General features: G+C 42.9%; 1 protein-coding gene across 5 annotated transcripts in view; it reads left to right on the top strand.

Moving 5' to 3' along the window:
* ZSWIM6 (zinc finger SWIM-type containing 6) overlaps positions 1 to 22803 on the top strand; it is a 93698-nt gene that overhangs the window by 57523 nt on the left and 13372 nt on the right. For 3 of the 5 annotated variants that reach the window (XM_083465177.1, XM_083465175.1, XM_083465173.1), the window contains 6 exons: positions 12843 to 13022; positions 15417 to 15593; positions 15868 to 16014; positions 18371 to 18517; positions 19183 to 19443; positions 21498 to 21633. In XM_083465177.1, the coding sequence (XP_083321303.1) occupies positions 12843 to 13022; positions 15417 to 15593; positions 15868 to 16014; positions 18371 to 18517; positions 19183 to 19443; positions 21498 to 21633 (1048 nt within the window). The remainder of the gene's footprint in view (positions 1 to 12842; positions 13023 to 15416; positions 15594 to 15867; positions 16015 to 18370; positions 18518 to 19182; positions 19444 to 21497; positions 21634 to 22803) is intronic. The other 2 variants (XM_083465176.1, XM_083465174.1) reach the window with 1 other exon arrangement.

Genomic DNA, 22803 nt, shown 5'->3' with positions numbered 1-22803 from the left:
ATAGCGACTACAAAGGACTTCCTCAGTTAGGATCCTTTCTAACACCAAAAAAGGTCTAGCTGACAGGATGGCCCATTAAGATAAGGGAAAGTGTCCTTGTTTTGCAAGAGATGTTCATTTACATTTGAAAGATGCATCAAACAAGCGAAACCAAGGGGAAGTGGTGATGATTATTTTGAAATCCACATTTTCCAGAATTGACATCACACATTTACACAATAGACTGTGATATGGGTCAGCTCTCCCTTACAAAGCAAACATTTGACCACATTGGTAATTACAAATGCAGTAGTTGTTCACACCTAAGATTCAACTAGGATTGATTCAGAGTTTTAACAGTAAGTTTACTGATTGCAGGATTTTGCCTGGTGTATGTAGTCACTGTGCCAACTAAATATTTTTAAGACCACCCTGTGACTGAACATGGTTTTGGAAAGCAGTTTATACAACTATACAGTGGTACCTCGGGTTAAGTACTTAATTCTTTCCGGAGGTCTGTACTTAACCTGAAACTGTTCTTAACCTGAAGCACTATTTCTGGGTTAGCGGAGTCTGTAACCTGAAGCGTATGTAACCTGAAGCGTATGTAACCCGAGGTACCACTGTACTGGAGCAAGCAGACTGAGCTCATATTGCCAACCTGTCAGTTGGCAAGAAGCCAAAATATCAAGAAGTTATAACTCTTTTTATACTTGGTCTATTCTGAATCACTCTTTCCCCGAAAGTGGGGGAATTAGGGGTGGTGTGCATGTTACTTCTTTTTTAGTGCCTGTTTCAGGCTGTTAGCTGGTCAATCTCTCCCCTTCCCAGGGTGGGGGGTGGAGTATGGGACATTATCCTCTTTCATTGCATCTCTGGAGCTTGAAATTTGCAACAACTCTAATAGTCATTTGTCAGAAAATTAGGGCCGAGTAGTTTTGGGGCTGACCAAATGAAAAACATTTTGTTTATTTAGGGGTTGGGAGAGATTTGACTTTGCACCCCTGCGCATGGATCACATTGCTGCAAGGCTGTGCTTTGGAATTAAATGCTGAGGACTGTCAGATGCTAGACACAGAGAAGAGGCTGAGTTTTGTCAGCAAATGGGATCTGCAAGTTAATTGGTGTTTTCTGCAGGCTCCTGGCTGTGATATGAAATTGGAAGCCCTTTAGCCACATGGATAATACAGGGCCTGAATACAAATGTCACAAGTTGCCATCGAGATCCCCCGAGAGACAAAAGCGCTCCCCACTTGAACGCTGCACTATTACTGATCATTTAAATATGGGGGGGGTTTACGTTTTTAAACTAAAAGCCCCATTTGCCTTTTAATGGCAATTTAAATGTCCTCTTAGCAAAAGCTAAGTGACAAATTAAATGAAAAAAAGTGTCCACGTTTTTTTTAAAAAAAGTTGTAATGCAAAACAATCTTTTATTGCTTCTCATGTGCCACGAATAAATCATTATACTTGTCAACCCTAAACCAAGCCATAATTGGTGGAGCTACTGTTATCAAAGTGGGGCTGCTCTTGTGACAGCTTAATAAAGCTGAAACTGTTAAATTAAATCTCTGATGCTTTATCTGTTGAGAGCAGTCAAGCAGAAGAATCTGTAAGAGGAATATCTATGCTTGGTGGAGTGATGGAGCCCAACAACTTGTCAACACTTAGATTACAGGATCAGATATTTATGTGTGTGTGTGTGATCTCTGATTTTCATTATCTCTTCTAGCCTTCCTCTTATTTTAAGAGTGAGGAAACATCACACAAGTATTGTATTTCAAAACAAACATTTTATTCTCCCCCTCCTCTTGGACATGTATATCAACAAGAAAAGCTTTAAAAAAATAAAAGTATGGATCCAGAATCAAATGGCTGCTGTAATGAATGACTGAGAGATGTTCAGAGCATGCCTGTGCTTATCTGAGGCAGAAATGGATTATAAAATAGTTTGTGAAAGATTCTTAGCTTTCGTTTGCCATTATTCACTTGGTTAAGTTTTGGCCTTTTATGCTACAAAATAACCACAGTTTCCCCAAGTTTCACAAGTAGTTTATTTTATTTTTACTGCTCAGCAGTGTTCTCAAATCAGTGTTCCATCAGATTGGCATTCTCCTTGCAGCAATTGCTCATTGATTTTCCCCTTTAAATATAGGAGACATTGCTGATATCCTGTGGGAGTTGCTGCCTCAGTTCTTCAGTTCTCTTGGAGTTCCTGCAGAAAGAAACACTTTCCTAAAATGTTTCTGTGTACAGTGGTGCCCCGCAAGACGAATGCCTCGCAAGACGGAAAACCCGCTAGACGAAAGGGTTTTCCGTTTTTGAGCTGCTTCGCAAGACGATTTTCCCTATGGGCTTGCTTTGCAAGACGAAAACGTCTTGCGAATGTTCCGATTTCCCCCCGCTTTCCCCCTTTTTCTAAGCCGCTAATCTGCTAAGCCTTTAATAGCTGCTAAGCCTTTAATAGCCGCTAAACCGCTAATAGCGCTAAGCCGCTAATAGGGTTGCTTCGCAAGACGAAAAAACCGCTAGACGAAGAGACTCGCGGAACGGATTAATTTCGTCTTGCGAGGCACCACTGTATGCTGGAAGCTGCCCAGAGTGACTGGGTCAACCGAGTCAGATCGGCGGGGTACAAATAATAATAAAATTATTGTTTATTATTATTATATTGGGAAAAGTTAATATTGTAAGATGTATTTTGTCAAGCCTCGTGCAATCACCCCTCTCACTTCACATGGGAGCAGTCCAAAAGCTTTGATTCCTAAACTAGTGACCACAGTTTGCATCTAAACTTGGAATTATGGTATATTGTGATCTTGCTTTTACTCTCCATGGTTATGCTCAGATTCAAAACTGTGGTGTGTTCTGATGAAGAACTGCCATTCAAAAGCAAAGGCCTTCAGTCTCTTCCTCACACACATGAGGGAGCAGGAGAGGGGATGAGTGCACAAGCCCAAGGCTGGCCACATTACATTCACATGAGGGGAAACAGGGGTTTCCAGTATAGTCTGAAGCAAGCCCAACACCTGCTTCAGAGGAAGACACAAATATTACTGAAAACCTTGGAGCAACTTGTCAGTACCCCATGTCTGCCTTGGGAAGGTAACATGTTGCAATTGATTAAACCTAAATGAGTGGTGGAAACATTGTTGTACATACTTGCGCACATAGTATGTGAAATAGGCCTCCAGCACATGTGTCTTGTCTAGCAAGACTTAAGCTGATTCCTTACCAGATGGTATTTTGTTATAATGCAGGTTCATATTTTAAGCATGCTGTATAGCTTGGTATTCCAAACCAGAGCACATCATAAGTGGTGGTGTTACTGGTACTACAGTGGTGCCTTGCAAGACGAAATTAATCCGTTCTGCGAGTCTCTTCGTCTAGCGGTTTTTTCGTCTTGCGAAGCAATCCTATTAGCGGATTAGCGCTATCAGCGGCTTAGCGGCTTAGCAGCTATTAAAGGCTTAGCGGCTATTAAGGGCTTAGCGGATTAGCGGCTAAAAGGCTATTAGCAGCTTACCGGCTTACAAAAAGGGGACGGGAGCGGAAAAAAAATCGCAACATTCACAAGACGTTTTCGTCTTGCGAAGCAAGCCCATAGGGAAATTTGTCTTGCGAAGCAGCTCAAAAACGGAAAACCCTTTCGTCTAGCGGGTTTTCCGTCTTGCGAGGCATTCGTCTTGTGGGGCACCACTGTAAATGCATATTATGAAAACTTAAAGATGAGATTAAAATAGTCCAAAGGACTGAGAGCATCAAACTGTACCACACAATCAAACTTTTGGAGCACCTCTCATGTGTATTTGTGTACTTAAATGGCATTTAATTGCACTTCCAAAATAGTCCCCATTTAATCTTGGCAAGTGGGAGAAATTATTCAGAATGATTTCCTTTTTATAACCTAACCAGTTTACAAGACTTGGAAATAAACATACAGCACTTTTCGCTGGTTATACTGATGCAGAGCAATAGAAACTGAAACCTGGTAGCATCTACTTACTCTTCACCATAAACACCTGAAGACTTTCCACACCTAATTTAAATGTTTTAGGAAGTTGTTACAGGGTGGGTGGTTGTGTGTGCGATATGTATTTTGGCTCTTTTCATTGTAGAGGTCCTGGAAGGAACCTTGCTGAAGCTAGGTAGGTCTGGTCAGGACTTAGAGTGGAAACATACTGGAAATTCTTTTCTACCCCTTTTAAGTTCCTTAGCTCAGCCAGAGTCCTTCCTTGCTCCACATATCCATTCAGAGGGGTGTTTTGCTGGTTGCCACCCGTGATGCCAACAGCAGTAGCATCCACCTTCCTGCAGTTTGGACAGGTACTTTAAGGAGCTCCACAAAATCAGGGCTCTCCTGCCAGTGGGCCCAGGTGGAGATGCACCTCTGTACCCTTAGCACCACAGATTGGGGATTTGGATTCCTATGTGTGAGTTTGCTTGTAGTCTTCACCTAGCACTAGTAATTTTATGAGTGTGACCTTCTGGGCAAGACTTAGATGGCAATAATATTGACTTGATTTGGAAAACAGCTTCACCTGGAGCATCACATCCCTAGGTTTGCCACATCAGTTGCCAAGTGATCAGAGCAGTTCTACAAGAAGTATTCCTTGCACTAGGAAGTATAAGTGTGGCATGTTGCGCTTGGTGGATGTGAACATGGAGACAGGAATTTGTATTCATTCTATGTTATATAGAGATGTGGGGTTATTGGCAGAGCTGTGCCTAAAATACTGTGACTAGCCCCCTTTCTCTGTTGACATCGAAACCAACCTTGAGATGTAAATCCTTCTTTGAATGGAAGCAAAGCTTTAAGGAAGTCTCTGTGCTGTGTTCCTTTGTTACACCCACCCTACACCACCATGTACAGAATGTAGCTTGCAGAAGGGCCATAATTCCCCCTTGCCATCAGTGCTGCAGGTAATCTATTGCATTAATCAGCCAGCTAGTGTGAAATGCATGGGGAGTGATTATACTATCATACACAATACAATCAGCATGAAGCACTTGTCAAGACCAATACATCAAAGTTTAATTCAGTAATAGAATGAATTAGAGCAAAATGAAGCATCCTGTACTCCAAGAACCAAAGCAGCCATTGCAGGTTCTTCACTGAGTGCTCTGTCGGAAAACCAGATTCCACTGAGGGTGTATGTTTATGAATAAAAATAGCCACCGCCTCAATAGTGCATGCTCAAATTCACAAGATTTACCATGGAAAATGCAGCAGAGATATGATGACTGTGTATTCTTTGTTCATGATGGCACTGGTTTAATTAGATTGTTCTCCAGTGGGGCCTGTGACTTCTGGTAGACATTAGATTGAATGGACAGAGCTTATTTTAATAGCAGTTGGGGGCTCTTGATTTTTATGGGAGGGAGGGTGTGGTGGTTAGGTTAGATCGAAAGATACCTTGCATTCAACAGCCTGCCTCATCTTCTAGTGAAACTGTGATAACAGCATGTATCTGAAGAAGTGTGCATGCACACGAAAGCTCATACCAATAACTTAGTTGGTCTCTAAGGTGCTACTGGAAGGAATTTTTTTTTAGCATGCATCTTGTTTGTTTGGTAGTACTTTCTTAGTCTGAAATATATAATTCTGATCTGTTTCAGCTGCAACACTGCCAATATCCTAGCCATTAAGAAACCAGGGTCACAAACTTGCATACTTCTTCACCCCAGTTCTTTGTCAATGCTATGGTGCGGTATTACCATTTGGGTGTCAGTGAAGACATGACTCTCCTAACCAGTTTGAAAATCAAGGGCTGACACTGTCTTGTAAGCCTTTGTTATAGTTAATCCTGGTTAGTTTCATTGAAGACATAACACTGTCAAGAGAGGAAAGTTAGTATTGCATAGTGAAATATTAACATAAAACCTACCGTATTTGCATATCCCAGAAACATGTGAGCTCACGTGTATTCACTGGATATACTTATCATCAAAAGCTTCTGATGTGTGGCAGTGTATTGTTTAATGCACAACACAAGTATTACATATATGGGCTCTTGATCCTTGTACTTATTTTATAAGGGAAGCATCTGGGATGTTCTGTACCCTACAAATCCTTAAAACTGTGAATAATCTGTTAATCTTCCAAGTGCTTCAACACTTTGTTTTTGCCCCGTGTTATAGGTGAGAAACTGAGGCTTCTGTGTGGGCCCTTCCTAATAAAGTTCAGAGAAGATAACCTCTCTAACCCTATTGGGGGTTTCCCCAGGAAGAGATGGGGAAGGTGATGTGAGACCATATAACTGGCCATTTGACATCCTGAGCATAGAGACATCTGCAAAGGGGTGCATGCTTGCCTACAGCTCCACACATGTAGGCATTTCATGCAATTGGGACCTCTGATTGCATGGGATCTCCACTTCTGTAAGCCAGTAGTTCTTGTCTTCCTTTGTAAACATCATGTTAAAAGTGCATATGCAAAGAGGGCAGGCAAAAAGAGAAGCAGTAGCAGCAAACTATGTGCGTTTGGTGAGAATTGCTGCTGAAAATATGCCCCCGATGAAGGATTTGTTCCAAAACATGTTGGGCCAGAAACAAATATCACTTCAAGCACCCGGTATTTTTTCCACTTCTTTGCCTGCTGTTAATGCTTTTTTTGCAGTTTTATGGTTGGTTTTCTGCTCCTGCTTTCAGATTTTTTTCCTCTATGGGAGGAAGCAGAGCCAGCATTATAGCTGCTGACCCTTCCATGTGTCTTGCCTCTGTGTGAAGAAAGTCTGAATAGGGCTTATAACGGGTAGTTAAACAAGGTCTAAGTTTACGGGTCTGGTAATCTGGTTGGCTGAACTCCTGTTGCAAATAGCTGAGTGTATATTTCAGGCCTCCACAAATGTGAAGCCTAACACAGCCACTTACAGTGACCTTCAAGGTGCCTGACAGCCGCTCTCCCTTATGTTTTCATTGTACCAGGCAGGCAGCAAATCCAGGGGACTTATTGAGTCTCTGCTGAGCCACCATGCAGCTGATGGGCTGGATTTGGCATGGTGGATCACAAAGATGCACAGGCCTGGTAGATTCTCATTCTGTATCTGGAAGTTTTTAATGCTTGACCTTTCATTATGTTTTCATTGTGCTGGAAGCCTCCCAGAGTGGCTGGGGAAACCGATCCTGATGGGCAGGGTGTAAATAAGGAAATTATTATTGTTATTAATCTTGAGAAGATTTGCACTCCCCCTCCCAGGTGCTCCTGTGGGTCTAGTTCAGTATAAGGCAGCTTCTTGTATTCCTACAAAAACAAACTTTTCTGCTTCAAGAAAAACTAAAGTCTGACTTGACTGAATTATGCAATCTAAATGGTTATACTATCAAGAAACTCCTGTGGAGTGTGTGTGAGTAATTTAAGCACTGCCACTCAGACCACTGGAAACTTTATTTAGCTTCCTGTTGGGATTCTGAGATTTCACCAGCCATTGTCCACTAGGGTTGTCAAACATACTTTTGCAGCCATAAGGGCTAGGCATTTAAAAATAAACAGCAAGCCGATTTTTCCACCCAATGTTTTCTGTGCTTTTTCTACTTTTGTGCTGAAATCACAGGATGCACGTTGACTAGCTCATGTTCCATGCTGCACAGCAATAACGCTTCTCCCTGCCCACCGATTTATAAACCAACTTTCTTGGTACTTACGGATTGGAGTAGCTGTGCCAGTGTTAGAAACTGAGATATGAAAGCCAGAAGCTAAATGGCGCCTTACACCTAGGTTATGGGTACAACAACGCGTGTGTCTAGGCACACTTTTTTAATAACAAGAATACAAAGTTGAAAATGAATTAACTACAGCTGAAATATTAGGTTCATTTTTCATATGGTCTAGTCCTTCCCCTGCCCCCCCCCCAATATTCTTAAGAGGGTCTCTTCTCCAGTCTTCAGAGAGTAGCTGGAAGTGGGGAGGGAGAAAAAAACTACTCCTTTCCTTCCACTCTGTAGTTTTAATCTGAAATCTTAGGTGCAGTACTGCGCCCAGAGCTCAGAAACTGCTCACACTAATGAAATTCCCTGTTGCAAAATGTGCCTAGAACAATCAGAGTTTCAAACACTGAGCTGTGCCAAGGTTATATCATTACACCCCAGTAATTTAACCATGCTGTGCCCTCCTTAATGTCCCTTCGCTACCTTTTTCAAAATGCATATGGTATTTTATCTGCTGTCTGGCATTGGTTTGTTTGTTATTAAGCATGTGTTTTTGTCTAGGACTCTTGATATGAATGTCGTTTTGATTCTACATACAGTGGTGCCTCGCAAGACGAAAATAATTCGTTCTGCGAGTCTTTTCGTCTTGCGATGTTTTTCGTCTTGCGAAGCACGGCCCGTCACAACTGCGCCTCTTCAAGCGGCTTTAAAAAAAAAGTGCAAGACGTTTTCGTCTTGCGAAGCAAGCCCATAGGGAAATTCGTCTAGCGAAGCAACGCAAAAACGGAAAACCCTTTAGCCTAGCGAGTTTTTCGTCTTGCGAGGCATTCGTCTTGCGGGGCACCACTGTAGTTCATATCCTTGGCTGCCCTTGGATGGAAAGACAGGGCATCCATTTACAAAAATGTCATCTCACTCTTGCACTCTCTCCCCCCTTTTTTTAACAATTGAAGTTTCACCGGATTTGTAGGAAGCAAGTATTAATCTCAAATGAGCAATTGTCTGTGTGTTTCCTTGGTGCCTTATGAGGCTGCTGCATGCTGAGAAGCAGTTAGTAGCGCCTACCGTTAGTATAACGTAGCACTTTAATAATGCCACCTTGTATTTATTAGGTTAAATAGTGATGTAAGGAGAAACTTCAGTCTCTCATCTCGTTCTTCTTTTTACCTGATGGATGATAAAACACTGTCTGAAAGGTCTTTGTAATGTCTGTGTTGGAACTAGAGGTCTGATACGGCGGAGCCACCTCTTATTCAGGTCAAGAGGATGATTGTGGAACTAGAACTGACAATACCTCACTAAGATGTGACAGTTTTAATACTCTTTCCCTTGTGTGAAATTAATACCAAATTGCAGTCGCAGCATGATGCGTCTTCCAATTATCTTCAGGGAAATATGAAATTTACATATTGGTTTATGTGTGTTTGCCTCTCTGCTGGGAAAATTTCATAGTAGGTTGAGTTGCATTGCTGGTAAGGGGCAAAATCTAGACATCCACCTTCAAAGACCTTGTATCTCCAAATTCAAACTGGGTCAAAATTCTGGTCTTCTGATTTTACTGTAACGGATCTGGCAGTTTTGAAATTGAGAACAGCTTTGCAAAGAGGGGATTTTGGAGGAATACGCTCGACTAATACGTTGGTACCTTATGTTACCTAAGGCTGACGTTTTTCCTTCAAATTTGTGGTTGTATGTGAGTGGAGAGGGTGAGGTTTTATGTAAAAAACTGTTCACCAAGTTGCATGTTTTGTGGTTCATGTTTATATAGAAAATAATAAACTTCTTTAAAAAAACCCCAAAAGGGGTAGTTGGAGACTGGACTCAGGTCCTGTCAAATTCCCAGCAAAATCAGAAATTAGTCAATTGGAGAGGGGGAGAGACCCCCTCACTGGAAATGACTGCGACATTGGGGCTGTGCCAATTATCATTAGTTGAGTGAGGGTACATGGAACCTATGAGCTGTTTGTGCTTTCTCTCCACTATTGCAATGCCCGCCAGCTCCCAAGGACTGAATGATCTTTAAATTGGTAGAATGCACCACTATAGCCAGATTTCAAAAGAACTACTTCAAACTTAATATGTCTCTTGGGACTGGCTACTGTGAACAAAGTAGATTTTGATGTTTCTGAATTCCTCTGTGTAGTGTGTATGCTAATCCCATGCCTTATTCCTGGGTATTACCTGACTTGGCATCCTAGTGACTCTGGCAAGGCCTCTTAGAATCATGGATGGTGTTTAAAAATGATTTAATATACCATGTCTTGGACAAATGGTGCTCAGAGGTTCAGGTTTACTAAGATGCAGGGAATCTCCCTGCTTGGCAAACACCTAAGCCAGGCATAGGCAAACTCCGGCCCTCCAGATGTTTGGGACTACAATTCCCATCATCCATGACCACTGGCCCTGTTAGCTAGGGATGATGGGAATTGTAGTCCCAAACATCTAGCGGGCCGGAATTTGCCTATGCCTGATCTAAGCTTAACACATGTTGTGGGAAGCACAAGGTGTACATTTTGTAACCTAAAGAAGGATGTTACAAGCTGCTAGCATCCCTTCACAATGTTGAGAATATACTGTACTACCACCCTTTGGACCTGAATTGCTTTTGAGGATCAGCATAATATAGCAACCTTTGTTGCAGACACACATTTGCATTCTTTGTTAGTCACATTTGGCTGCTGCATCTCCCTCTCTGAAAGGCTGTCATTCATTTTTAGCAAATTCTGCAGGTCTTCGAAGTGTGTAAAAACTCTTCCTTGATGAACAAATGAAGTGTTGCTAAATAGTACTTGTAGATGTCTTCACTCTGCTTGTCAGGAGTCTGCAACAGCAATAAGACAGCTGATTTTAAAAGCAGTATCTTTATATTTAAAAATGTTCTGGCAGTTCGTGATTTATTCATGCCTCTCCTGGCATGCAGTGTCAGGGACGTAGTTTCTTCATTGGTTCAGAGTTAAATGTCAGCAGAAAATTAGATCTGTAAATTCTTACGAAGGAGAGTTTCTCGTGCATAATTGCAGGAATAATTACGAAGCCTCTTTCTATTCTTGGAAAGAAAGGGCAACCACTACTGCTAAAAGTAAAAATGGAATTGGGAATTCTTCCCTCATGTCATAAAGAAGAGTAGCCCAGCCTGTGGTGCTAAAGCAGAATAAAGATAAGGATGGGAAAGATTCCGCAACAAAATATTAGTGTGCCAGTGCTTCTGTTCCGCTTCTGCCCCCTCCATTCTGCTCTCCTGTCCCTGCCAGTATGCTTAGTCCTCTTGGAGCTCTGATGGGTTCCCCCCTCCATTTGGGGGCTTTTTTCCTCTTGGCACAGGAAAATAGAAATCATGCTGCTCGGTCCCAGGTACATTGCAGTCTGGATTTCATCCTTGTCTACAGGCAATTCTTAGTGTGAACCATGGAATGACCTGCCCCCCCCCCCCCAAATGAGATGATTTATTCAGCATAAAAAGGTAAAGGGAACCCTGACTATTAGGTCCAGTTGTGACTCTGGGGTTGCGGCGCTCATCTCGCTTTACTGGCCGAGGGAGCCGGCGTACAGCGTCCAGGTCATGTGGCCAGCATGACTAAGCCGCTTCTGGCAAACCAGAGCAGCACACGGAAATGCCGTTTCCCTTCCCACCAGAGCGGTACCTATTTATCTACTTGCACTCTGACGTGCTTTCAAACTGCTAGGTTGGCAGGAGCACAGACCAAGCAACGGGAGCTCACCCTGTCGCGGGGATTCGAACCGCCGACCTTCTGATCGGCAAGCCCTAGGCTCAGTGGTTGAGACCACATATATAGCCTGTGTTTCCTCCCTCCTCCCTTTCAAACCATGTGATTCCATTGCCCCTCCCAAGTGGTTGAAAGGTGTTCCCCACTCAAGATGTGTTTGGGCATTTGCTGAATCCACGGGCAGGTCTTCCATGTCCTTGTCGGTGTCACTCTGCCCACTCAGTTTCCAACCATCCCTGTGCTGAACATTATTTCACGTAAAGAAGGGGATTGAGCGGGTGGGGCAGGGCTTGCAGGTGTACTCCCTCCCCACCCCACCCAACAAATTCAGCTTCCTATGTTCAGGCAGGCAAGCGCCTGAACACTTTGTCTCACAACCTCCTGTGTCATTGAGTTATTATGGCAGTTCCCACAGTGCAAGAAGTGAAGTTACAGGGAACAAAGGAGAGGGCCTTCTCAGTAGTGGCGCCCACCCCAAGGAATGCCCTCCATTCAGATGTGAAGGAGATAAAGAAATACACAACTTTTAGAAGACACCTGAAGGCAACACAATATAGGGAAATCTTTCATGTTTGATATTTTATTATGCTTTTATATTTCTTGGAAGCTGCCCAGAGTGTCTGGGGCAACCCAGTCAGATGGGTGGGGTAGAAATAATAGCTAACTAACTAACTAATTAATTCATTTTATTAGGCTGGTTTCGAGGTTTATCTCCTTTAGAATTTTTTCTAAAGATTTATTTTGTACTTGTATGAATCTTAGGGTTACCTCATGTCTGCTAATAACTTCTTTCTGGGTGGTGTAGTTTTGGCTATGCAAGTGCAGGCAGCAGAAGATTTGGATTTGCATTAGCATATAGATTAAATTGTTTCAGCGAATCTACCCAGGCACTCAGTTTTAGCATGTACTTTTATTTTGAATAATTGTTTGGAAAGTGCAGATTTTATATGTGTTTAAAGTATTGTGTTAACTTGTTTTTATTTACTTTTTAGCTGGTGTGTGTGTGTGCGTGTGTGCGCGCAAATGAATAAATAGATAAAATATTTTAGATTGTTCTTGATGAATTACTTAGAGGTCTTCTGTTGAGTAAGCAGTGTTTAATTTTTGTTAATGAATATAAATGAACAGGTTTAAGTTGATATTTGTGTAGGCTGGAAACTTAGTATATATTCCCGAATATATACATTTTCAATTTTATGTGGGAAGTTGACTTGCTTTACAGCAAGTCTTGAGAGAGAGATTGCTGTTTTGTGTCTCCCTCCCCCCCAAAAATTGGCATTTCAATGTGAATTTGTTAGTTTTCATACAATTATTTTTGTCATGTTGCCTTTAAGAGACTGGAACAGCATCGTGCATGTGCTTGTGACACTGAGGTGGCAGATTGGCTAGTGTGGTTTTGCAGCGTACCTTTGGCATCCATATAAAGCTTGCTATGCTTTCCCTAAAATTTAAGGTAACTGGCCCCACTGCATTTTCTGTGTCATTTAATAGGTGCTCTTTGGATGTGCATAGTCTTAAATCCTCATTGCAAGGTGGAACAAAAGGCCAGTTGGCTGAAACAGCTGAAGAAATGGAACAGTGTTGATGTTTGTCCCTGGGAAGATGGGAACCATGGAAATGACCTGCCCAGTCTAACCAATGCTTTGCCTCAGGGTGCAAATGCAATCCAAGGTGAGCCCTGACTTAATTTACTCTCTGAGACACATGAAATGCAATTTAGACTCTCTGCCTGGACCATCATGCTCGTTTGTCTAGCAGCAACCTTAGTCCATCGTCTTGTTCATATTCATGGCTGAGGATTGTGGTGCCACTGCTGGTGGGGAAAAACAAGTCTACAGGCTCTGTGATAGAGTTGGGCAACTTACGGGCTGCATGTTTATTTTTATTTTGATAAAGCTTTGTTAACAGTTTTCACATTACAGTAAAAGACAAACTAATCACACAAAAATAATAAAAATAAACGGAATAAAAGAGCAGAGAAAAGATAGAAGAGATAAGCACAGAATCCTCTCTCACAGATATATTTTAAACTTTCACCTCCCAGGTAGCTGACCCTCCTGCACTCATTTGTCTCCACTAGGGTGGGTGACATCACCTAGGGAGAGGTGAATCATGGAAAATTCATTCAGCCAAACAGTCTCCCAGTGAAAGGTTTGTGGCATCTTTCACCTCCTGGAAAAGAGGGCATATTCTAGCCTTCTCAAGCTGCGCTATAGCTGCTGTCAAAAAGGTTCTTGAAGGTGAGAGGGATCTAGGCGCAAAGCACAGCTTTTTCCTAGATAATGTGAAGGGCTTAGATATCCTAAATTTGAGTATTTCCTTTGCATCACCCACATTTGTAGACTCACGATGCTGACATGTTGCAGGAAAGGGCAGCGCTCAAGCACACACACCTCGCCAAATCATCCCAAAACTTAACTGTCCAACTCCCCAAATGCAACAATCTCACCAACTGGAGCACTCCAGCTCAGGAAGTCTCTGAAACACCCAAAGCGCAGAAATAGCTGATCTGGCAAGGAGGCGAAAGGAGGACACCCCATGGCCGTGCCGGAGTTTAAACAGCAAGTGGCCATGCCCCCAGCTGTGCCGAGACGCGGCTGGGAGTCCCCATGACCCAAGCGGCATCCCTCCACCCTCCCACCGGGTCACTGGGAGGTCCCGGATGCACTCCCACAAAATTGCCCCCCCCCCCCGGGGAAGGAGAGCGGACTTGGGTCCTGCCATAGGTTCCAATCCAAATCTCTTTTGTTTCTTCTGTATGGACCTATATTCTTTAAGTGCAAGTTCTCATTTCAATGTCTTCCACTAGAGCTATGTGATGACACATAACTTGTTGACTGCTTGCATCTGTTGCTCTCCCTTACCACATGCGAGAGCATCTTCCTAGTTTTGTGAGTGCTTCTGGGAGAGATTAGCTCTGCTGCAATCTTTGCTGCTGGCATAATTTATTTTAATTTAAAATAAATTAGCTTCTCATTCAGCATGAACACAATGCTTGGAGATGCATTGGGTAGGAGTCACATGCACTTGCGGTGGGGTTGTAGTAGCACAGCAGTGTGTGTCTCCTGACAACCCAATACCTCCAAGGGCCATATTACGTGAGAGCATTCAGTGCTCTTGCTATAACAAGAAGTAACTTGCTATAACATGTTGCTTCTCAGGTCTTTCATACAGAGTTTCATCTACCTTGCTGACTCTACCTCTTGTGTGACCCCCCCCCAGCAGGCATTACACAAGGATGTCTTTTCTAAAACATTGGCAGGGGCCGCAGCATGTTACACAACTGTATGGAACTGTTTCTGATCAGCTGATCCCATGTGGAATTACAGTTGATACCATTGTTTGCTTTTTGCTAATCTGTTTGTGTGTTTGTATGGAAATTAAATGCATTAATAAAATGGGACACATGCACACACCCTTTTTTCTGTGTCTGTGTCTCATTAGAATTATTGTAGAACCCTGCATATGTTCTATACACACAACCAATGTAATATTTTTTTCTTAGTGAACAGATATATGTAAAAGTATGAGAGCAATTTTTATTATATTGGTTGCAATACACACACACTATGCAGCCAAGGGTTCAGGTGTCTCTTCTGTTGCTTAGAAGCATAGTGCAGTTTTTTCTCCTTTTTTATGGCTCAAAGTGGTTCTGTTGAATCCACTGTTTAATTTTGCAACATACAATAGAAAGCAGTGTATCTAAGCCTCATTTCTGTCAATTCAAAGCTGTATTTCCATGGTGTACATATTGACAAACCACCCAGGAATTTCTTAGGCATTTCTGTAATTGTTTCTGCACATGCCCAAATGTTCAATATACTTTGTGTTAATATACAGTGTTAAGACAGGATAAGTTTTGGCCCCCTCTGGTGTGTATTAACTTCAATAGAATCCTGTGTGCTTGTTTTGAAAAAGAAATAGCTTGTGTAGGGTAAACCTGAAACTCTGCTTGTTAGGAAGCATGTATTGATTGTATTGGAGGAGGAGAGAGTGGGGTGCGAGTTGGGTGTTACCCATATGGAGGCATGAAACTGATTCTGTTTGAACTCGTGGGCCTGACAGATTCATCAAACAGGTCTCACCGGACGGTGTTCACTCGAGCCATTGAGGCGTGCGATCTCCATTGGCAGGACAGCCACTTGCAGCACATTATCAGAAGTGACCTGTACACCAACTACTGTTACCATGATGATGCTGAAAACTCACTCTTTGACTCTCACGGGTGGCCCCTCTGGCATGGTAAGTGGCTCAGCCGGAAAGAGGTTTCCATGAGTTGATGCTTTGTTCCATTTCTATGGCACTGTTTTGGGGGACGGGGAGAGGGATGAAAGGTCTGGCAATAGCAACAGAGCTTCTCTTCAAACGGTCTTTTATTCCCTTCCCTTTTTAAAGTACTGTTTTCTCAGATTCTTTAACAACAACAAAAACCCCTTCTGAATGCTCCCCTGGGATGGGGGTTGCTGCAGACGCGGATGAGCTCTTTAATAATGCTTCCCCCTTTCTCTCTGTTCAGAACATGTGCCTACAGCCTGCGCGAGGGTGGATGCACTAAGATCTCATGGCTATCCAAGAGAAGCACTGCGGCTAGCAATAGCTATTGTCAATACTCTAAGGAGGCAGCAGCAGAAACAGCAGGAAATGTTCCGGTTCCAGAAGAAAGGTAAATGTGGGCAAGATGATGTCAAAAGGTTGCAGCCTGGGGAGAGGAAGGTTGGAATGGGGCCAAGAGCAAGGAATTGCTGCTTAGAAGTAAAAGACTGCGGCTGTGCAGTGGTTGACTGTAGCGGGCAATGGGAGGCGGTTCATTGCCAAGGGCTCTATAGGGCTATGGCAGTGTTAGCGCCTCTCTGTAAAAGAGCCATAATGCTGGCTTAGAGCTTTTAGGTTCTTCCTACTCCCACCGATGCCACATCTTTTGAATACCTAAATTCAAAGCAAGGAATGTTGTAGAAAAGCAAGCAACCAAGATGGTCTCTAAAGCAGCAGAATAATTTGGACCGTACTATTTTCTACTCCCAACCTTGGACTCTCTCTGCACTGGCTCTAGAATGAGAAGAGCATCAGTTTGCATGTAAGCCTGGAGATAAATCTGGGGCGACTGCTTTGTAAATGTGTGAAAAAGATGTGTTCAGTTAACTAGTGCAGTGTTGGATGGGTCTAGTCATTACAGTGGTACCTCGGGTTACAGACGCTTCAGGTTATGTGATTTCCGAATCCGGAAGTACCGGAATGGGTTACTTCTGGGTTTCGGCGCTCGCGGAAGCGCAGAGACACCAAATCATGACCTGCATGTGCGCAGAAGCGGCGCTGTGGGTTGCAAACGCTGCGGGTTGCGAACGTGCCTCCCACACGGATCACGTTCGCAACCCGAGGTTCCGCTGTATTCATAGAAATAAGGGTTGCTGTCAAACAGCAAACTGTTGCTTGGTTGCTGGATTCAGGAATTAGAAGGGGGTTCAGGCATACAGCACCTCCCCCCCCCAGCCCCTAACACTATGAAGGCCCAGGAAATAATGAAAATGTGTTTTGGGGGGGGGCATTTCTCTGAAGTTGCCCTTTGTTTTTTCCTGAAACATTGAAATTACCTTGAACTCCTGACACGGACAGTAGCATTTGGCATGTGTCCAAGTAACCTTTCAGTCAATTTCACCTACAAAAGTTAGTGTTTGATTTGTCCCAAACTGCAAAGGAAGTGTACATAGGTGGGGAAAGTATACGTACAATTGCAATCCGGATTTTATTCTATTGGGGTAGTGAAGTCATTGGAAAGGAATTTGGGTGTGTGTCTTAACTGCTTATATATCTGTAGTTCCATGACTGTAGTAAATTGTGTTTACCTGGTAGTAGCTGGAGAACATGACAAAGTATACACAAATAGGGTTTTGCACAAGCATTACACAGGAGCTGCCTGCACTGGACAACTTATTTGCAGGGCTTCCTTCCATTATTCTAGACACCCTCCTCTTGCTTCCACTCATAACTCATCTCTCTGAGGCCAAATACAGACACTGTAGTTGATCACCCTTCCTTATTGGGAAATGGGAGGTTGCAGGTTCTTCAGAAGCTGCATAGTGTTAGAATGGACAAAAGGAGTGTATGAAGGCCTCTCTGTCTGATGGAAAGGGCACCTGAAGGATCTCCTGCATCCCGATGACGCATGTACCTTTCAGCTCTACAGAGAACAGCAGTAGTTTTGGGCTTCTTCTTTGCCCAGCATCTCTACTTGGCAATAAGCCCTCTACTAACCAGCCTGTGGGCCTCGGCATAGGTGCCCCTGACAGTGGACCCTGTCTGTCAACAGGGGATCTGTTTACCTTTTACATTTTGCAAATAAGGCAAATCTAGCTGACTTGAAAGGTAGATCTTTTAAGAGTTGTCATGTGACACATGCCTGGGTTGTTGTTTTCCCCAGTTCCACAGGATTAGCTTAGTTAAAATAGTGCTCCTTGTTTTTTCTCAACAAGGAAACAAAAATAGATATCTCTTCTGTGCATACCACAAGTGTGCTTCCTGTTTATAAATCCTTCAGCAGTGACTCTAAAGAGAGTTTGGATAGCTTATAATCAAGGAGTCTTGCATAGACAGTAGGGTAGGCAGTCGTGATCTATGGCTTGCTATGATAGGCAGTGAGAAATTGCTTTGTTCTAATTGATGCACGGTAGAACTGGCTCTGTATTTCTGTTTATCGGTAAGCAGGGGCGGGGTGGGCAGAACAAAATGGTATTCTGTGTTAAGCAAAGCTGTGTTTGGTCAGTATTCTTTTGCAGTTGGCATTGATGCATCTCCCTGGATGAAAAACGGCCATGGGCCTTCTGGATAATGTGTTCTGTTATAAGATACAGTATTTGGGTTCAAAATCCAGTTTATCTGTGGTCACTGATGGTGCATATGCTGTTGCTAGCTACAGTTTCCATGTCTGAAAAATCAGGATGATGAGGGGGGAAATGCAAGCTGTTTTGCCTACTAAAAGTACTGTATGACCACTAAGGCTGCATGTATTTATTTTTCTAATGTAGAACTTCTCCACAAAGGTGTTACCTCTATAACTAACCTGGAAGGCTGGGTTGGGCACCCATTGGACCCAATTGGCACCCTTTTCAGCAGCCTTATGGAGGCCTGCAGGGTTGATGATGAGAGCTTCCATGTGTTCTCAGACTTCACAGGTAAAATTTGATCATGGGTCAACTTGATGTATTTTTAAGCATGCTGTGGTTTTAACTTTGCTTTAGACCTATTATTTGCAACCATGCTTGCAAAACACCATAACTTAAACATTTGCTGAATGGGGGTGTTGACAGTGCTTAAGAGGGAGGGATGTAGTTTGCATGTGTGCATACAAAATAGTATTCTTGCCCTACTGTCGAAATATATGAAGCTGCCTTCTACCAAGGCAGACTATTGGCCTATCTAGCCTACTGTTTACCCTGACTGGCATCAGCTCCCAGGACAAAGGTCTTTTCCTTTAAAACTGATCCTTTAAAATTGGAGATGCCAGAGCTTGAACTTTGGACATTCTGCCTGCAAAGCAAGTGCCTTATTACTGCTAGTAGTATTGGCATTGGCATTATTTACAATACTTTTGCTTAGTGTTTTCAAGTGTACTTGACATGTGTGCACAACCCTATGAGGTGGTCAGTGCTATTGGCCATATTGTAGATAGGGGGTACTCAGGCTAAGAGAGTGGCATGCCCAAGGCTACCTTGTGAGGGTGGCTGCCTTTGTGAAAAATTGTGGGAGGCTTGCAAACGATGCAGGAGGACAGGCACAAATAAGGTGTGTAACCACAAGTAAACTATTGAGTGACTTGATGTTTTTTCCCCCGCTCCAGAGAATATGGGCCAGTACAAATCTTTGGAGTACTATCACCTGCCTGCCCACAAATTCTTAGAAGAAGGAGAATCTTATTTGACGCTGGCTGTGGAAGTGGCATTGATAGGACTGGGGCAGCAGCGAATAATGCCTGATGGCTTGTATGCACAAGAGAAAGTTTGTCGGAATGAGGAACAGTTAATTTCCAAGCTACAGGAAATCGAACTGGATGACACGCTGGTGAAGATTTTCCAAAAGCAAGCAGTCTTCCTATTAGAAGGTAGTTGACTATTGATGCTAACCACTTCTTTCAGCAGTTTCTAATAAAAAGACCAGGTACTCCTCTGGGAGTTGGCTTATCTGGTAATTATCAGGTTCTTAGGAATCTAATGGTTGCTTATAGATCTTCCATCAGACACCCAACACCACCCCCATACTATACTTAAACATCGCATTGATGTGGAAGTGGAAGGGTCTTGTTTATGTATTATCTCCCCCCACCCCCAGTTAGTTTAGGCTAGCATGTAAGGAAACTGAAGTTCATAATGACACCACCACTTTCTAGCGAAACATTGTAAATGTGTGAAATTAAACTTGCCCTAGGCACTTATTCCACTGGCCCAATTTAGATTGCTTATGAGGAATTTCATACTGTGAGCTTGGTGGGGACCGAAAGTAGCTTCGCATGTAAAAGTATGATTTTTGTCCTATGTCAGAAATCACACTCTGATACTTGTGTCTGAAACTTTGCAACAAAGACGTTTTCTTGCCAGTGTCACACTGTAAATCATTAAAACACAAGGGAAAGAAATACAGTGATGTGTTTTTATCATCCTTTAGAGAAAGTGTATTCCTTACAAGACATGCACACGATAATCCAAAGCACGATAATCCATTGCTTAGACAGAGCAAGAGAATAGGGCTGGTCTCAAGCTGGATTGGCAGAGGCTACCTGCCAATCATGATGCCCATAACATCTTTCTTAGCAGTGCAGTTCAGCCAAGGCCCATGCTCGTGACAAGCGAAGTTCCTATTTGGTGGTTGTAATCTTAATGTAATTAACAGCTAAAGAATGTAAGAAGAAGAAGCTGGCACTATGGACACTGTGGGATTTGTGGGTGGGTGGGTCTGTTTAAAAATAGTGAAAGTTGTAGATGTCATTGTTTTCTTTAGAAGTGTGTTCAGTCTGGCCCTTCTGGAAAAATGAGAGAAAACATTACGGGTTTTCTGTTAGTGTCAAAATGATGTTATATATTAGCATTAGGGAATCTTTAAAGAACAAGTGCGTGCCTTTTTAAAAGCACTTTTTTCCAGCATTACTTTGGAGCCTTTTGTCAGTGTGGTTTTTTTTTCTTGGTTGGGGGTGTTCCCTTAAAGGATGGATTCATCTAGTTTCAGCTTGATTTGAGCGGGTGCTTCCAATTCTCTACACTTCAGTGTTTTCATAGAATGTAGTTCTTAAGCTGACAACCTCCGCTGCCCTTTTAAAGTATAGGAAGCTGCCTTCTACTGAATCAGGCAAATGGCCTGTCCAGCTAAGTACACTGACTTGGCAGCTGCTCTCCCAATGTGTCCCAGAGTTTCTCAAATTAAACCTGGGACCTTTTTCATGCAGAGTTTGTGCTTTGCCATTGAACTATGGCTGCCTCCCCCCTTGTAGCAAGAGGTGCAGCCACTCGCCCCAGTGCTACAGCCCACATACCTCAGTAGCAAATAACATGGGGTCTGAGGAAAGGTCAGGACCCTTTTGCGATGTTACATGCACCCGCCCACCACATGCAAGTGGGTGAGCACATGCGCACACTCCTGTCCTCTCCCTGTTTAGACACCTATGTTGCATTATTTGACTACATCCAAGGGTAGTGAGGGTGGTGATTCAGATACCTTGGCTTGACGTGCATGGCAGAAATGCTTCTTAGTCAGCTAACTCCCTGCATTTTTGCCACTTTAAACTGCAGGGGCAATTTTCATAACAAGTCAGCTTAACGTTAAAGAAAACATGGAATACCTTCTATAGCAATGAATGAAAAGTGAACAAATGAAGTGTTCTGGGCTCTTTGAATCCAAGAAGGAAAGCTATAGCCAGGCCACCTTATTTGCTTCAATAAGATATATTTATCACCACCATTTTCTTTTAGTACTGCACATTTCTTAGAGGACCCCTCACCAGAGAGCTTATTTCTCTTCACTGTGAGTGCTTTTTTTTTTGGCAAGGATTATTACTATATTTCTAGATAACTTTTAGCACTTTCGATTTTATGTACAATCAAACTACAGCACTATTTATAAGACTTTCTGTTTTTTTTTTCCTTTCCCAAATCCCTTCCCTCATAGCTGGACCCTATAGCGGTCTAGGTGAAATCATCCATCGAGAGAGTGTTCCAATGCACACATTTGCCAAGTATCTTTTCACCTCTCTCCTACCTCATGATGCTGAACTAGCATACAAAACTGCACTGAGAGCAATGCGGTACGTGTCTTTAAACCTCATTTAGAAAAGAAGCATAAACCCGGTCAACGGTATGAGCTCCCTTCATCCATAAAGTCATGAGGGAAGGCCTTGCTCCACAGACCTGTTCTTTTCGGGGTTAAAAAGGATGGTGACAAGGAGCAATGCCTTTTCTGTAGTGGCACCCTGTGTTGTGGAACTCCCATCTCTAAAGGGGCTCGCCAGGTAAGCTCCTTTGACTTTTAAGAAGGCTGGCAAACAACTTCCTCCTTTAAGGAGAGCGATCCTGATAGAGGATGTACACAATGTGTTTGATTTATCTGTGTGTTTGTAGTAGGTTGTTGAAGCCTATACTTTCAATGCAAGTGTTTCTGCACTTGTCTTAGATATAGTTTTTGAGTAACCCTGGAGACCTGTTTGGCTATAGAATGGGAAATCTAAAGAGTGGGTGAATGAACAAGAACCGCAAGACTGATTTAAGGAACAGGTGGGTTTGAACACAGGTTAGCACCCAATTAACTCACACGTTGCATAGCATGAGTTAATTTGAAAATGTTCTCTAACTTCTGTTTTTTAACCTTCTGATACAAGCAGTTGAGTTGCTTTAATCCTCTCCCCTGCTCCAAAAATGAAATTCTCAGCAGTAAAAATTCAAGAGATAACCCTGATTTTCATCTTTCTAAAAAAGGATATCTGCTGTGCTTGACACCAAAAGCCTCAGTCCTGGGCTTTTTGATGTTGTAATAAATAGCACTGGGGCGAATTGCCTTGGTAGATCTTCACCTTTTCAAGTATGAGCAGCTGTCTTGCAAACACAGACTGACTTGGGAAACAATGGCAAAGTTTCCTCCTTGCAGCTCTGTGCATTCTGTGGAAACCTCTCTGAAGTACTCAGTTGTGTTTATCATTGTTGGTAGTAAATCCCAGGGCTCTAATCTGTTTAGTCTGTCCTTCAGGGCTGCTTAATGGGCAACCCTTCCTGTTCTCTCAGAGCTGGTGAGGGTGGGGTAAGGAGAGGATAATGTTCATGTTAGAGCTATGCTGCTGCATGGTCAGTCCAGTTCTTTTGTCTGTTTCATTACCAGCCATCCTTGGGCACTCCTGCATAGAAAATTGGAATTAAATGAGGTGTGTCACAGCATTAAAATAGCTGATAGTCTCCTTTTTGCTTTCAGTTCTAGGGCGTTAGGC

Source organism: Podarcis liolepis (assembly GCF_965112155.1).
Source record: "Podarcis liolepis genome assembly, chromosome: 11".
NCBI lineage: Eukaryota > Metazoa > Chordata > Lepidosauria > Squamata > Lacertidae > Podarcis > Podarcis liolepis.
The sequence above is the reverse complement of the archived record's forward strand: the minus strand, read 5'-3'. Positions and strand labels throughout refer to the sequence as shown.